General features: G+C 47.0%; 1 protein-coding gene across 1 annotated transcript in view; it reads left to right on the plus strand.

The window, feature by feature from the left end:
* Nucleotides 1-539: 539 nt before the first annotated feature.
* CLIC6 (chloride intracellular channel 6) overlaps nucleotides 540-15,497 on the plus strand; it is a 33,764-nt gene continuing 18,806 nt past the window's right edge. The window contains exon 1 of the mRNA XM_076353657.1: nucleotides 540-2,123. Within this exon, the coding sequence (XP_076209772.1) occupies nucleotides 618-2,123 (1,506 nt within the window). The 5' untranslated portion in view covers nucleotides 540-617. The remainder of the gene's footprint in view (nucleotides 2,124-15,497) is intronic.

Here is a 15,497-nt window from a genome sequence, read left to right on the forward strand (position 1 = left end):
CGTGAGCAGCAGCGAAGGGGAAAAGCAAGGGCATAAATGGGGCTCGGGGGGGTTTTGGGGTGGGAGGCGAGGCCCGGGCAGGGCAGGCAGCAGGTGCTTGGCAGGCATGCCCAGCCAGCCCCGGTGGGGCCGCTGGAGGGGAGGGGGGGGGCAAGCTTTTTGGCCACTCTTTGCAAAGGCTCCAGTCCCACTGAGCACCTGCAAGCAGCCGGCGGGTAGGGAGGAGGTGGCCGAGGGGAGGCCTGGCAGCGCTTGGTGCCACCACGGTCACGCACTCGCCACCTCCTCCCGTGCCGGCTGCAGCCCAAATCAGCGGAGAGCAGATTTACCGGGGCGGAGAGGTCTGGGGCGGGGGGGCGAGAGACCCGCCGGCCTCGCCCTGTGCGGGGGAGGCGCGGGAGGAGGAGCGCGGGCACCTGTGGCTGCCGCCCCCACGCACACACACACACACGCACACGCGCGGCCCCGGGGCAGCCGTGCGCAGGCGCTGCCGTCCCCCCCGTCGGTGCCCGGCGCTGATCTCCGGCGGCGGCGGCTGCGCTGGTCCCAGCTGGTCCCGGCGGCCGGACGCGCCCGCCCCGCTGAGCTCTTGGGCAGCGTCCCCGGGGGAGGACGGCATGGCGGAGAGCCCGGGGCGGCCCGGCGCCCCGCCGCCGGAGGGGAGCGACCTCCCGCGGGAAGGAGGCGATGAGGAAGCGGCGGCGGAGGAGCCGCAGCCCGGGGTGTCTCCTGAGGGGGTGGCGGAGCCCTCGGACGGCCCCCCCCACGGCGAGGCGCCGCGGCTGAGCGGGGAGGCGGCGGCTGGGCAGGAGCCGGCCGCGGCGGCGGTGCCCCCCGGGGACAGCGGCGGGACGAGGAGCGGCTTCTCCGGGGGGGCGGCGGAGACCTCGGGCGGGCCGGGCGCGGGGCAGCAGGCTCCGGCGGGGGCTGAGCAGAGAGACCCCGCCGGGGGTGCCCCGGCGGGCGAGGATCTGCCGAGAGGGGAGCCGGCGGCGGCGGCGGGGGTAGACGCGCCCGAGGGCTCCGCGCCGGCGAGGGCAGACCCCGAGGAGGCGGCGGTGGCCCCGACGGGAACGGACCCCGAGGAGGCAGCGCCGGCGGGGACAGACCCCGAGGACGCGGCCATGGCCCCGACGGGGACAGAGCCCGAAGAGGTGGAGGCAGCGCCGGCGGGGACAGACCCCGAGGACGCGGCCGTGGCCCCGACGGGGACAGAGCCCGAAGAGGTGGAGGCAGCCCCGGCGGGGACAAACCCCGAGGAGGCGGCGGCGGCGACAACCCTGGCAGGGACAGACCCTGAAGAGGCGGCGGGGCCAGACCCCGAGGAGGCGGTGAGGGAGGAAGCCCCGTCGGGGACAGACCTCGAAAAGGCGGAGGCGACAGCCCCGTTTGGGCCAGACCCCGAAGAGGCGGTGGGGCCAGACCCCGAGGAGGCGGTGAGGGAGGAAGCCCCGTCGGGGACAGACCTCGAAGAGGCGCTGGGGCAGGCAGTCCCGGAGGGGACACATCCCGAGGAGGCAGTGAGAGAGGAAGCCCCGTCGGGGACAGACCTCGAAGAGGCGGAGGCGACAGCCCCGTCTGGGACAGACCCCGAAGAGGCACTAAGGCAGGCAGTCCCGGAGGGGACAGACCCTGAGGAGGCTGCGGCGACAGCTCCGGCGGGGACAGACGCCGAGGATGCGGTGTGGGAGGCAGCCCCGGCGGGGGCAGTCCCCGAGGAGGCGGCGGCTCCCGTGGGGAGCGAGGTGGCTCCCGACAGCCGCGGGGAAGCGGAGGCGGCGGTGCCAGCCGGCGGGGAGGCCGACGGCGGACGCCGGTCGCCGAGCGGCCCCGACGACGAGGACGGAGCGGAGACGCCGGGGACGGAGTGGGGAGCCGGTGCCCCGCCGGTGGCAGGAGCGGTGAGCGCGGCCCCGGGGGCAGGGGATGGCGGCGCGGCGGCGGGGCAGCGCGGCGGGGCCCCGGGCCCCGAGGGCGGCGAGTGGGATGCGGCAGATCCGAGCCTGAACGGCGTGCGGGGCCGGGTGGAGGACGAGGAGGACGAGACGGGCTCGCCGGCCGCCCTGGAGGAGGAAGAGGAGGATGGGGAGAAGCAGGAACACGACATCTCTCTCTTCGTCAAGGTAGGGTGTGAGGGGCTGCTGGGGAAACCTGGGTTCGCGACCCTCCCCTCCTCCAGGAGCCCCGGGCAGCTCCTGTGATGAGTGGCATTTAAATCTGGCAGGCAAAAGTCAGCCTGACTAAGGTGTTCTGGTTATTAACGCCCAAAATAAACCTGCCTCTGGCTCCTCATTCCTTCCGTGGGCGGCAGGCAGGACGGGACAGGGCTTCCCGCACGGTGGCTGAAGGCCAGTGCTGCCCGTCTCCTCAGCCCTGGGAGCAGGTGGAACCACTCAACCCAGAACCCAGAGAAGCACAGACCTGACCTGTAAAGTGGTTTCCCCCATAGTTTTCCCTTGTGGGCTCTGTGCTGCGTTACTTGAGGTTTCTCTAGCTTTAAATGGAAAGGGTATGCAGGGATCTCAGTTTTGGTGGACTCAGGGGCTCTCTTCTGCCCTCTTCACTGGGGCTGGGACCCAGCAGCATCTGTTTGGAATTGCTGGCTGCGACTTGTGACATAGGGAGTTCTCAAGGGATTTTAAGATCTTCAGAACACAGTAAGAAGGACGCTCGGCACATCATGGGGGCTGAGGTTGAAGAAACTGGAAAATATCGTTCAAAATGTGATACTGGGATTTTCCAGCATGAACTATGGTCAACATTTAGACAATTGCCCCAAAGTTTGGCAAGGCTGGATTCAGAGAGTCAGTAAACTACCCAGCCGTGTAGCATCCCTTATAATTGTCCAGTTTGTGCATGTTTGGGCAGGGAAGACTTAGGTTAGAGGGAAATGGACAAAAAAGAGAAAAACTGTAATGGTCTTAAAACTAATTTCTCATATTTTATAGTATAGAGCTTTAGAGTTTCTTCCTAGCCTGTGCCCGGAATCCCACCAAAATCAGTGGGACTTGGCATGGAAACAGCATCTGTTCACAGCGACAAAATACCAGATGTGAAATTTCTCTGTGTAGAAACCATCCTAAGGTGTTTTTCTTCCCTCTTCTCTGACCTCTCTGGACTAAATAAAGTGTGGAGCAGGGTGCAATATTTTTCTCAGAGTAGACCTAGCACTAAGGAACTAAAACTAGGGAAGCAGAAGGCGTTTGGGACCTCCACTACAAGCCATACCTCCCATGCAAATAGTGCACCTCCTGAGTTGGCCGAGGCTGCTTCTGTAGCAGCCGGAATTAACCGTGAAAGAAAGACTCATTGCCAGGCCTCTGGGTGACGGGGGTTAGGGCTGAAGTAATGTTTATGCCTTGATTTATCCCAACTCAGTGCACACTCCTTTTCTTCAAGGCTGAGCCTCCTTTGAAGTATCGTTACTTGAAAAAGGCTGAGGAATGCTCTGAGGCTTACACATAGCAGTGTCGGACGTGCTGGATAATGCTACACTGGAAAGATGAATGATAATAATGGCTGATGTTGTGATGTGTGAATGCTCCCCAGCCAGCCCCCAGTTTAAGCAATTCCTTAGCACGCAGGCTGGGACGGATTCTGTGGTCTAAAGGCAACTCTGTATGTCAGGTTGGTGTACAGTAGCTAGATGATAACGCTGGAGCCGAAATCTCTGATTTTGTGTCAAACAGCAGGAGCTGTTACTGTTGAGCCTGGCAGAGATGACTTATGGACTTTCTGGCTCACAGATCTTTGCAGGGACACTTTTGTAACTTATTTATTCTTGTTTCATGCTCTTATATCCATCAGGGAATGCCGGAGAGTGGCAGAGGGCTAAAGTCATAAAGGCTACCTGTGCATTATTGGTGTACGCTTTATGGAAGAACAACGTGGCCAAAATTAGAGAGCACACTATAATAAGAGCATCTGTTGTGACTCTGTAGTCCAAATATTAGGATTAGGATATTAGGATTAAGCATGGTTTTTGAAAATATTTATGAATTAATAAAGACAGAAGAAGGAACATTTTCATGATTGACTTAGCATTAGTAACTTAAGAACACCTTGAAAATACTACAGCTGCTCTTCTAATGATTTCAGTGGAGTATTACAAAGCTTGAATATTTTACCTTACCTGGAGCTAGATTATTATTTTTTTTTTAGTTTGGGATTGGCACGAGTTCCTCCAGTTCAATGCAAGAAAAAAATGCCTACTGGAGAGCTCAGCATCTCCCCACTCACCAAAATGTGCCAGGGCCACAGTGCTGGGAAATGAGAAGCACTTCTCTTTGCTGTCGGGAGAGTTCACGTTCATGCTGCTCTTGCTGTCACCTGGAGACACACTCGCTATCTTTTTACCCTTCTCTTGGCAGCAGGAAAGGATATATAAAAAGGGAGAGACTGGAAGTTCTCTGTGGTGGCTTAAAGTAGTTTTTAAGAGCACATAAATAATGCTATGCTTAAATAGGTGCTGATGTATTTTGATGGGAAAAAGGGGGAGAGTGGATTCCAACGTGGGACGGTGTGAACTCTGGTGTTTGGGGATTACTGAGTGTCTGTGTCTGACCACAGCATGTGGTCCACAGACATGATGCTCCTTCCTGAGCAAGTGCTAAATCTCAAGGGTTAAGGAAGTGAGAAGACGATCCAAACTGAATGCAAACATTTGTTTCCAGCCTGAAACACTTCCCTTCACATGCATGTTTCTAATGCACGTGACCACCCCTCTTATGGTCTATTATATCACTGTTCTATGCCTGCCTATTAGCTCTTACGTGCTTTGGAGATGTGGACACCTGCCTCTACTTTGCAAGTGGTGCTGACCTCTTTGACCCTTCTGCTGCGTTTCTCAGCAAGCACCTTGTCTACTTTCTCCCACGCAGCTGGGGGCTTCCTTGTAAATATATTATCCATCAGCTCCCCGACCTTCTTCAAACCTCTATTTAAAATTCTACCCTTCTGTAATGCCACTGGAAACTGGGCAGTGATTAGGCTGTTTAAAATACTGAGATCACTGTTTGTCCTGTTCAGTATGACCCTAATTTCTTTCTCATCCCTATTTCTGTTTGTTTCACCTGCCTGTTGATTTTTGGCTTACTTGTAAATGGTCAAGGTGGGGACTGTCTGTCTGTTATCTGTGCCTGCATGCACAGTGCTAGAGATAGGAGGTCGGTGCTGTGATTTGATAGCACTATACAAATACAGAGAAATGTTAAAAGTAAGCCCCATAATAGGAGAAAACTCACAAGAAAATAATACAGTAGTAGTGATTGAATGATTCTTGCAGTTTCCCTGCTAGGGAGCATTACACTAGACTTGGCAGACGTTAAAGTACCTGGTAGTCCTTCAGTATAACACTTTGAGAATAACAAACAGAAGCATCGCCATCAGAAGGAAACTTTTCAGATATAACTGTGTGACGAGCAGTGTTTCTTGTTTTTACTGTTGTTGATCAAGCTTGTTCTTTTTAGAGGTTTGGGTTTTTTTCTCTTCTGCTTCCTGCTGCTTTGCATTGGTTCATTTAATTTTTCATATATGTATTTGAATATTGTGAATATCGTGTCACCTCGTGCCTCCCACGGTGAGGTGGGTGGCAAAATTCCTGCTAGCTTCACAAGCATGGGTACCAGCAATTGTGCTTTTAAGCTTATTTGGGTTGCTATGCAGTGCTATGTAGTTTGAACTTGGACACCCCGGGTTCAACGTTGAGATCTCATGCTATCTGAGATACTCTAGCACTTAGCAGGGTTAGCAGCATCTGTGGGTGATAATATCCTTCTGGACCAGTAGCTCAATGCCGGACAGGGTACAGTAAGGCATCGCCAAAGACAGCAGACATCTGTGTTTGGGCAACTGAACTGTGCCGTTAATGAAGCTGAACTACTTAAGACTCCTTGGCTGTAAGAGCAAGACCGTATCAAAATTGCTTTGAGGGTTTCACTAGGTGCCTGTTTGATTTCCATTTTCCTATGAAACAACATGTGCTGTACGTTTCCTTCAGATAGTAATATTTGATGTTTCTGGTGTTTCAAAGTCAAATGCCTGCAAAGGTCATCCAGATATATTTTCCGATCGGTCTTTGGTAATTCAGCTAAGCGTATCTGGCACCCTGGGTAAGACACCCTGTGGATGTTGAAGCTTGCTTGCTGGTCTTCAGGTCAATGGTGTATGTAGGCTTTTTTTTTTTTCCTTCTGTGGCAAAAGCCCTTTATTTGTCAGAAGATGTCTGTAAATGACGTAAATTTATCTTACTATTTGAATATAGCAGAACTCTCACCAAAATGATTCCGTTAATTTTAAGGAATTTAAACATTTATGTAGGGCTTAAGAGTTTATTTCTAAATTAAAAAAAACCCCAAACAAACCTCCAAGGTTGCCTACCAATCAATTTTAAATTTTCTTACAGATAGAAAACTTAAACACTAGAATCACAACTGCAGATTTCATCATTCCAAAGATTTCTAGGGATAGTGATTTATCTGTAAGTGCTGAACACAAACAGTCGGCCAAACAACCCAGCTTCAGCACAAGGCCTTCTCTGAGGTTGCTCATCTTCCAAAACAATTCTTGCTTAGTTTCTGGGTTAAATGGTATATGGTAATAGCTGACCATGAGCCTAAGGTAATAGATTTTATCCAATGAAAAGTAATAGGCTTTATTCAGTTTTGTGACGTTCTTGGTCTCTAAATCAAAGTCATTTATTTTCATTCAGAGAGTTATTTCATTCCTACCAGGGACCAAGGTTACTTTACTGATATGGAATTTCCTTGCACCATTCCTGAGATGTGCTTGACTGACTTGACACACTTGGAGCTGCACTGAATTATCAAAAGTGCTGATGAACAAGAAAGTAAAAGCCTTGCTGTGAGTAGAGACATAGGAATAACAGGTGCTTGCATTGGTGCCTCCAAACACCACAGTTAACGTATCCAACTTAAATGGTAATGGGTGTTTCATACTAGAGCACAAAAAAGAATCTCCTTTTCTGTGATGTGATGGGTCTGTGGTTTATATATAACTTACATTTAAAGTATAAACTGAACATCTGGGCCTTGAGTGCTGTAAGTAAGAAGTCCATGGGCAGCAGGAACTCAGATCCCTGGAAAAACCTCCTAGCCTGTATGACCGTTCAGTGGACTCTGTGCTGTACCTGATGCTGGACGTAAACACTTACAGCACAATCACTGAGTAGGTATTTGTGCTTAAGATCTTGATTTTTTGTTCATCAGTGCAATCAGTCTGTAAATCAGTTAGGTAAGTACAGTTTATAAGGAGGATAGCTGACATCCTGTATCAAAATGAAAGTAGACAGGTGTTTACTGTCCTTTTTTAGTGTAGATTCACTGTAGGAGCCCAGTATTCAGATGACCTCAGGAAGGTAAAAGTAAAGATTTGTGTGTGTGGAGTTACGCTAGCTTTGTATTTATGGATGAAAAGCAGTTTTGGGGGAAATTTAGGTACTGGATATTTATCCAAGAAAAGGGAACTACCCAAAGCTTGCCAAAGGTGAGCGCGTTGGGTTTGTGTGATGCTACAGAAGGAGAAATTGTTGTGGAATGAGCAGGGAAGCATTTGGTATGGTTTGGGCAATGGTAGGAAACAGATGGCTTCTCTTTCCCTTCTTTCCCCCCATCCCTACCAGGGCTGCTGCATTTCACTTTCCATCAAAAGCACACTGTATTTTCCCTGAGGAACACATCTGCTCCTTTCTCGTCACTCTCTGGTTTTCTCCTTCTCGAGCTACATTTTGTCTACCTTCTTCAAAAGTAGGAGCTTTTCTCAGGTGCCACACTGCTGCCACTAAAATCCTGTAATTTTTTTATACGTTGTTTCCCTCCACCATTCTTTCGGATTTTCTGTTTTCCAGTTGCCTATGAGACCTGTCTGCTTTTATAACTGAGTAGTTACAAAAGTTATCCCAGAATAAGGAAAAAATCATTCAGGAGAAAGCCCCTCCCCTGGAGCCGAGCACGAGCACCACGCAGGCTAGATCTGCTGAAACCAGAATCAAACCGAAGCTGGTCGGGACTGAGCCTTGTGGGGCTGCCCAGCAAACCCAGCACAGCCCCGCTTTGCTGGCTGCTGGTTCATTAGCTGTTCGTGCGGTGATCTTGAGCCTTTGACTACATACAGCTGTACGCAAAGTACCGAATCAGCAGAGGTGTGTTTGTTCAAAGACATTTTGCTGTTCTGTTCCCTGTTTTGTCGTACAAAGCAGGAAGCTGGCTCCCTTCCCATGGGTATTTGCCCTTTCTCAGCTACTTTTTTTTTCAGCTGGAATATGGCAATTTCGGGTTCCCTAATGCAGCTTAAGAGGAACTGGCATTACAAATTCCTTTCATAACTCTTATGAGTTATGTTAGGTTATAGTGCATGCCGGGTGCACCTGCAGCAGTTCTTCTGGGAGCTGAGTATGCTTCCAGCAGTCTTCAATAAAACTGCGCTTGGGAGACTTTGGTTTGAAAGGCAATGATACCAATCTTTTTTTCTGAAAGAGCTATGCAAATTTTTTGAATGTGCAATCTTTTTCATTTTTCCTTCTCATGCTTTCCTTTCTGGCCATTCAGGATTTGTCACCTTTTTAGAGCTTAGACTGCTAAAAAGAAACAAGGTTCCTTGGAGCCACTGACTAAAGAATAGCTTTGAAAACGACACCAAAATTAGTTTTGCTGCTTTGCTCCTGGAGGGATGCTTAAGGAAGCAGTAGCATGCTCTGTTTGTTTATGCCAGTGTCAGTTCTGACAACTGACAGGCCAAGTCCTGTTCCAGGAAGATGCAAACCAACAGATAGACATCAGTGATCAGAAATACGGAGTTGCATCTAATTTTTTGGGTTTTGGTATGATCTAGTCATACTTCTTGGAGTCATCTTTTTGTCCGTGCTTTGGAAGTCCTAAAACTGCATGTGCACATAGGATTGTACAAGCCTTAAGCATCTATTCGTTCTCAGTGTGACTGCAGATCTCTGCGGTTTGCAGGCTTGTTTTAGGCAAAAGAAGTTTTGAAATAAAGGAAATGTCTTCAAAGCTACGTTCCTAGACCTTGTCCTATTTTTATTTACTCTCAGCTCACTGCTTCAGTAAAGCACCTCGCCATGTGTTTTACTTGAAGCACAAGCTTAAAGTCACGTGCTGTTTAAGCCCTTTGCTAAACAGGGGACACTTTCCTGATTCAGTCCTAGGGCACGGCCTGTATTTCTTGCTGGCTGAAACCAGCAGAAACTTCTGATGAGATCAGCCTGCTGCCCAAAATTCAACCATGCTGCCTCTACTCCTTCAGTTTTGTCTTCATTAAAAGGCTGATCTTACCTGTGATCATCACAGACCAGGGGCAAGGATGGAAGTTTTCCTTGTCTGCTTTCTGCCTCCGGTCCCCGGTTGGCTGAAGTGAACCTTCATTTCATAAATCCTGTTGGAAAGCTGCAGCCTTCTTCAGAAACGTTGATGATTGCTGCACGAGGTGATTGCCATGCAGCTGTGCCTGGGAATTTTCATGCTGTCTGCCTGTTTAATTTGAGGCTTGATTCATGTTTGTATATAGATGAATAACAAACCAGTCTACAGGACTCGCGGCATTCACAAATATAAAACATTAGAATGTGGTGAATGATTTTCTGGGCAAGGGGAAGAAAGGGATTTGGCCAACTAGTTGAAAAATGTAACTATACTCAAATTATTAATATATTCAGGTGAAATCTTTGAAATGGTCTTCATTAAATAAAAATTAAGAGCTTTTTTTGAGGAAATATTACCTGTCAGTGTTAGGTCTAGATTCATTCACAGGGGGTTTAGGCACAGTTGCCAAAATGGAGGAGGCAGCAGCAGCTGCGTCATTAGCCCTGTACTTAGGACACTGATGTGGGATGTGGCTGACTGAGGTTGTTATGTTACCTGGAGCATAAGTGGAAGATTAGTGTGCATCCCTCTCCCAAGCCAGTGCCATAGACACAGAGTTACAGAGTTATTCCTGCTCTCTCTTTGACACCGTCAACATATAACGATTACCTGCAAAGTGAGACAGCATCAGAAAGGTGAAATGCAAGGAGCCAAGCATATCCAGCAACCTTATGGTTAGGCAATGTACGGTTTGTTTGCTGTTATTTCCTATCGCAGCAGTATGTAGATTTTAAAAGGTATTCAGTAGCCTCTGGTTCCCACGGATTTTGGGACTGCTTGTGGGTAACACATCTCTTGTTCCACATGCTTTGAGAAACCAGAATGTGGTAGGCATTAAAAAGATGAAAAGGTATCGTGTCCCCTTCCCAGCATGGGTATGACAAACCATGCCCAGTCCTCTCGAGAATCTGGATTTTGATTTTATTAGCATCCCTAACAGTAAAAATAAACCATTTTTTGTTGATTAAAAGAAGTCTAATTCTATTTATTAGATATCTTTAGTACTAAACCAACTTTTTCTTCCATGTCTTCTTCGATTCGAAATCAGTTCTCTCCAGCACTTTGCTGCCCTTTTTGTGGGAAGAGGATTAGGCAGCCTTGTGATCGCTCCGCTTCCACAAACAGTTCCACCTTTTTGGGCTCTTCACCTTGACGGGTACCAGCCAGGGTTAGCCATCCCAGGGACTCTGCGTTTCGGCCTTTCTTAGTCTCATATGGATCCGTGCACAATTATATTTATGGCTCTTTTTTAGAAGTTAGTTTAAATATTGTGAAGCAGAAGTGATAATGGAAATTCTTAATACGACCACACTTTTTTAGGATGCTTATCTCAGGTGAAGTCGCTTTGAATTGGTGGCTGTATACTTTTTGGCAAGAGACAGGCCCCTCCTCTTCAGAGATAGTAAAGGGAGTAAGGTAGTGAAAGGAAATATTATACATATTTTATGGAAGGGGAAGTGAAGCATGGAGATTTACTCCTGTGCCATCACTGACTGTATTCTCTGTGTCTCCCCTAAAGAGGCCCTACCGCTTCTTTTAAAAAGTAAGAAATTGCATGTTCCTCTGACTGTGCCCAAGGAGCGTAAGTAAATGCCATGTGAAGGTTACGTGATTATTTTCTTGCTCAGATAATAAAATGTCACTCTGTGATAAGGACTTATATGCATTTCCATTTGCAACATCTGATTATTTACTGATAAAATCCTGAACGAGTCGAGTGACTCCATTCCAGTTGCTTTCAATAACACCTGCCTTGTCAGCAGTAAAGTGTTTTAATTCCTTCATAAAAATCTTTAGCTTCTCCAAGCAAACAGCGGCAGCTTGTACAGCCTGCCACCAACACGGCGTCGGGGGCTTTTCCTGGGAGGAGGGCACCCGTCGCAGCCTCCCCCCTGCGAGGAGGCTGGGGCTGGCGCGCCAGCCGGCTGCAGGATGTGCCATGCGCAGGGAGATGGTTATCGTGAAGCCTCACAGACAGGCAGAGGTGCAAAGGGGATATTTCCCATCTTGGGTTTTTCCTCTTCATATGCTGAAATTTTAGCATGTATCTGAATATTCAAAATAGACTAGAAATATAATTGTTACAGAACGAAATAAGCTACAGCAGGACTGCAGTCACAAATGCACGCCCTTTCCCGAGTTATTCAAATGGCAGTTACAAAGAAGTTAAACATTTACTCAGATTTCAGAAAAATTCTCATTTGTGTCTTGGAGAATCATTGACATTTACCTGGTAGTCACTTTTGAAATTATTTTTGAAAGCTATTACAGAACCTGAGCGTTTTGTAAAAAATCAAGTTTCTTTCCATGATGGTGGCAGATTAAACCCAAAACAGGATCCAAATATACCCTAAAAACTTTAAAATTTCAGGTCGTATGCTGCGTACAGAAATCAACATGCTACCAACCCCCTCGGCAAAACCATCAGCCTCCTTTTTGCCAGGAGCACCGCAGGGGCAGGGGGCTCTCCGGGGGCCGGGACCTCGGGGACGGTCCTTGTTTTGAGGAATATCAGTGTTACAGCTATAGACACTGGGGCCGGTTGGTTTGCAGTATGATTCATGCAGTATATCTTTATTTAAAAACTGTATTTTAATTAGCAATACTGTGTTTCTCATAGTTTCCCAAAGACTGTGAATGGAAGCGAGGTGGTGGGGAGAGCAGGACGAAGAATAGCCTTGAATTTGAATTTACACTGGGAAGGGAAGGAAAGGAATAGAGTCCAGCCCCGTCTGTCAAGCTAATGGGTTTTTGCTGGTATTTGTGCCCAGTTTTTAACTGCTCTTTCAGGACGCGTCTTCGCCAGTTTCCACTGGAGCTGACAGGTTTTTTTATGTAATATTTTACCTGGTCATTTGAATTATTTTCTACTTGGACCAAAATACCACATACTGTTAGTGGGGAAAAACCCCACAAAACCAAATCCCCCTTTTCATCTTTCACCTTCACCTCTTGATTTAAATGTCAGAGTTAGGAATACCATTGGCAAATTATTTTCTCAAGCCTTCAATGACCTACTCCCTGAAGCTGCATAAAATAGCTTATTTATTTGGTTATTTCTTACTTATTTACTTGCTTGTTTACAACACAAATCACAGATACTTTATATATGTGCATACACTTTTTGCATTTAGATTGAAACAGCATGGCTGTGTGTCGCAGGTTAAGTATCATATGGTGAAGTGTAAAACAGGATGTGTCATTGAAATACCAGTTAATCTGTTTTTCCCAGACCTATAATGTGTTCGAGAATATAATGCTCTTTTGTTGAAGTAATTCCCTGTAAGAATTTTAAAAGGATGTAAGATTTTTGTCTCCATGTAGAATGTTCAGCTGGCATCTTGCCATGTTATTAAACAGGGATTAGAAATAGCATTGAGGTATTTAAACATAATTCTTGTAACAGGATAAATAGCTAATAGCATTTGGTTTGCTGCTTGTGACCTGGTAATGTTCCCATTAACACAAACACAGACGGCACGAACTCTGTAGGCAGAATTCACAGCAGAAGAAAATTCGGTTTTTGAACTAGTCAGTATAAGATTAAAGCCAGTGATCTGTAACTGGGCGGCGTTTCCCAGCTCCGATTTTCACCTGTGTTCAGTTAAAAGGCTCTCGGTTTTCTTAGACTACTGGCAGGTTTTTGAAAATAATCTTGAATCTTAAAATTAAAGAATGGATAAGGATTAGGGGGAGTGATCTTTTTGTGGGCTGTGAGTTTTCATTAATTAGCCGGCATATTTCTGTTGTGGTTTAAGTGGATGATGGCATTCCCTCTCCTCACTTCAGGGGGAGTGGAGCGGGGGTACCTCTGCAGCCATTCCCCTTTGCCTCTGCTTAAAACCTTCTCTTCTGAATAAACCACTTGATTTTTTTTTTTTTTTTTTTTACCAGCAATGAAGATTTTGTCATATCTCGCATTAAAATAAAATGGCTTCCATTTTGGAGGAGTGGCAATGATTACTTACAATGCTTTGAAAAGTCTCGATCACTGTGCGTGGGTAGTACACATATAATTCATTATCATCGTGTGCTAAAAAAGTAAATAAATAGCGATGACTGAAAGTAATGCTATTTTGAGTGAGACGTAAAACAAGTATAATTCATGCAATATGACAATTATGTGTGTAGGAGAATGATATTCCTAAATTGGGCAAGATTAATTTAAACTCTATTAAATTATAGCTGAAGTTTTTCAGTCTTTGCTAGCCACAAGTTAATTTTCCTATTTATTTTTACATTCGATTTTCCTTGCCTTGCCTCTGTTCTCCTTGCCGTGCACAGTTCCTGGAAGCTTGCTTGTTACCGTCATCTAAGTAAGCCTTGTAAAATAAGAGATAAGTAAGTAATAATGCATTGATAATTATAATGGGATAAAGTACTATTTGTTGAAATAATTTTCCAAGCTGTTTTAGGAAAACAGTAAACCGTCACAAAGGGTTGCTGTATTCATGTATTGTTGCTGGGGGCTAGGCATCTAAAAAACAGTAGAAAGGACATTTACTTTGCCTTAAAGCATTCAGTATCAGGCCAAGAAAAGGCTGTGCGTGATTGCTGCACTATGACCCGGAGATGGAAACCTGGGAAAATGCCGAATTTCGCCCAGCTCTCTACCAGGGCTTGCTGTACCCCCTCCCTCGGTGCCCGCCTGCACGAGATGCAACATGGGGAGCACCGCAGGCCACTTCCCCGGGTGGGCATCCCTGAGCGGCAGGAGGGTGAGACAAAAGATCTCCCCTCAAAGTCAAAGCAGCCCCAGGGAAACCGCTTTCTGATGCCCCCCAAATGCTGGTGTTGCCACAGGAGCATCCGATTTCCCTTTCCCCCTCCCCGCAGCGCAGCGTGAGAGGATCTGCTTGTGCAAGGAGCCTCCTTCAGACAGGTCTGCTTGGGATGGCCAGGCCTTATTACTCAAACTATTTATTAATTACTTAAGCAAATTATTGTTGAGCTCGCGAAGCAGTGGATTCCTGGTTGCTGATTGCTTTTGCAGTATTACCACATACTTACTGTGCTGTGGATGGCAGGTAGCGAGATGCCAGCATCCTCTATGTTTAATTATTTGCCTTCCCATCATGAGAGGCACCAACGGTTTCGCTCTGAAACCAGGCTCAGCACTGTCCCAGGTTATGCTAAATACTGTAGCTACCAGAGTGGCTTTATTTGCAGACCTGGTATAGGTAGCTGTAAGACATCTGAGAAAATAAACCTGTAATTTGCATTTTTCCTTTGTAATTTCATTTGATTTTTAGGAATTTTTTTAAGAGCACCTGTTGACTGCCTTTAACTGCCCTGTAGAGAGCCACAGCTGTAGCTGAAAATACCTGTGACAACGTGAAGGGCCTGGCCCAAGGCTAGCAACAGCAGTGTGTATAAAATCGCAGAATTGGTTTACTTTTCTCTTTTGTAAGAGTGCATACACACATAAGTTTAATCTTTAATCTCTTTAATGTAAATGAGTGAATATCAGTAAAACCACAGCCTCTATAAATGTATTACAAGACATTGCACATTTAATTTTCACCTGCACTCTCTTGTGTTTTGTTCACTTTACGGAATTATCATTTAATGGTTCATTTATTTATAATCTTTGTCAGAACTGGAAGGGCAGGGTGCAGGCAGACCCACTGCTCAGTAGAAGTACTGAGCAGACTGCAATATTGAAATCGAAAGTAAATGGATATTTCATCTAAGTAACAGGAGTGAGTTTGGGCCTTTTGTTTCTCATCGTTTATAAAGTAACTGGACAAAGGTAAAAAGTTTATTGCCACAAAGTTGCTTCTTAATGAAGGAAAATTTCTTCCTATGCATCAAAAGCATTTAATTACTTACTAAGTAATTAAGTTAGTTTCAGCAATAATTACTTACGCAGCAGACCGTGAATAAGTAAATAATGCAGCGAAAGTTAGAATAAAGGGGGCTTTCTCTGCTCTGAAATGGCTGCTGGCATGTATGGGAGAGAGAGAACTGAAACCAGAGGAAATTACAGCTTCAGACTTCTTTTCCTTTCTGTCATCTAGAGAGGATTAGAATTTCCAGATGTATATAACCCCTTTAAGCTGTGACCACTGCTCACTACGTAAAAACAGGGTCGAGGGAAATACC

The sequence above is a fragment of the Aptenodytes patagonicus genome, chromosome 1 (assembly GCF_965638725.1).
Source record: "Aptenodytes patagonicus chromosome 1, bAptPat1.pri.cur, whole genome shotgun sequence".
In the NCBI taxonomy this organism is placed as follows: Eukaryota; Metazoa; Chordata; class Aves; order Sphenisciformes; family Spheniscidae; genus Aptenodytes; species Aptenodytes patagonicus.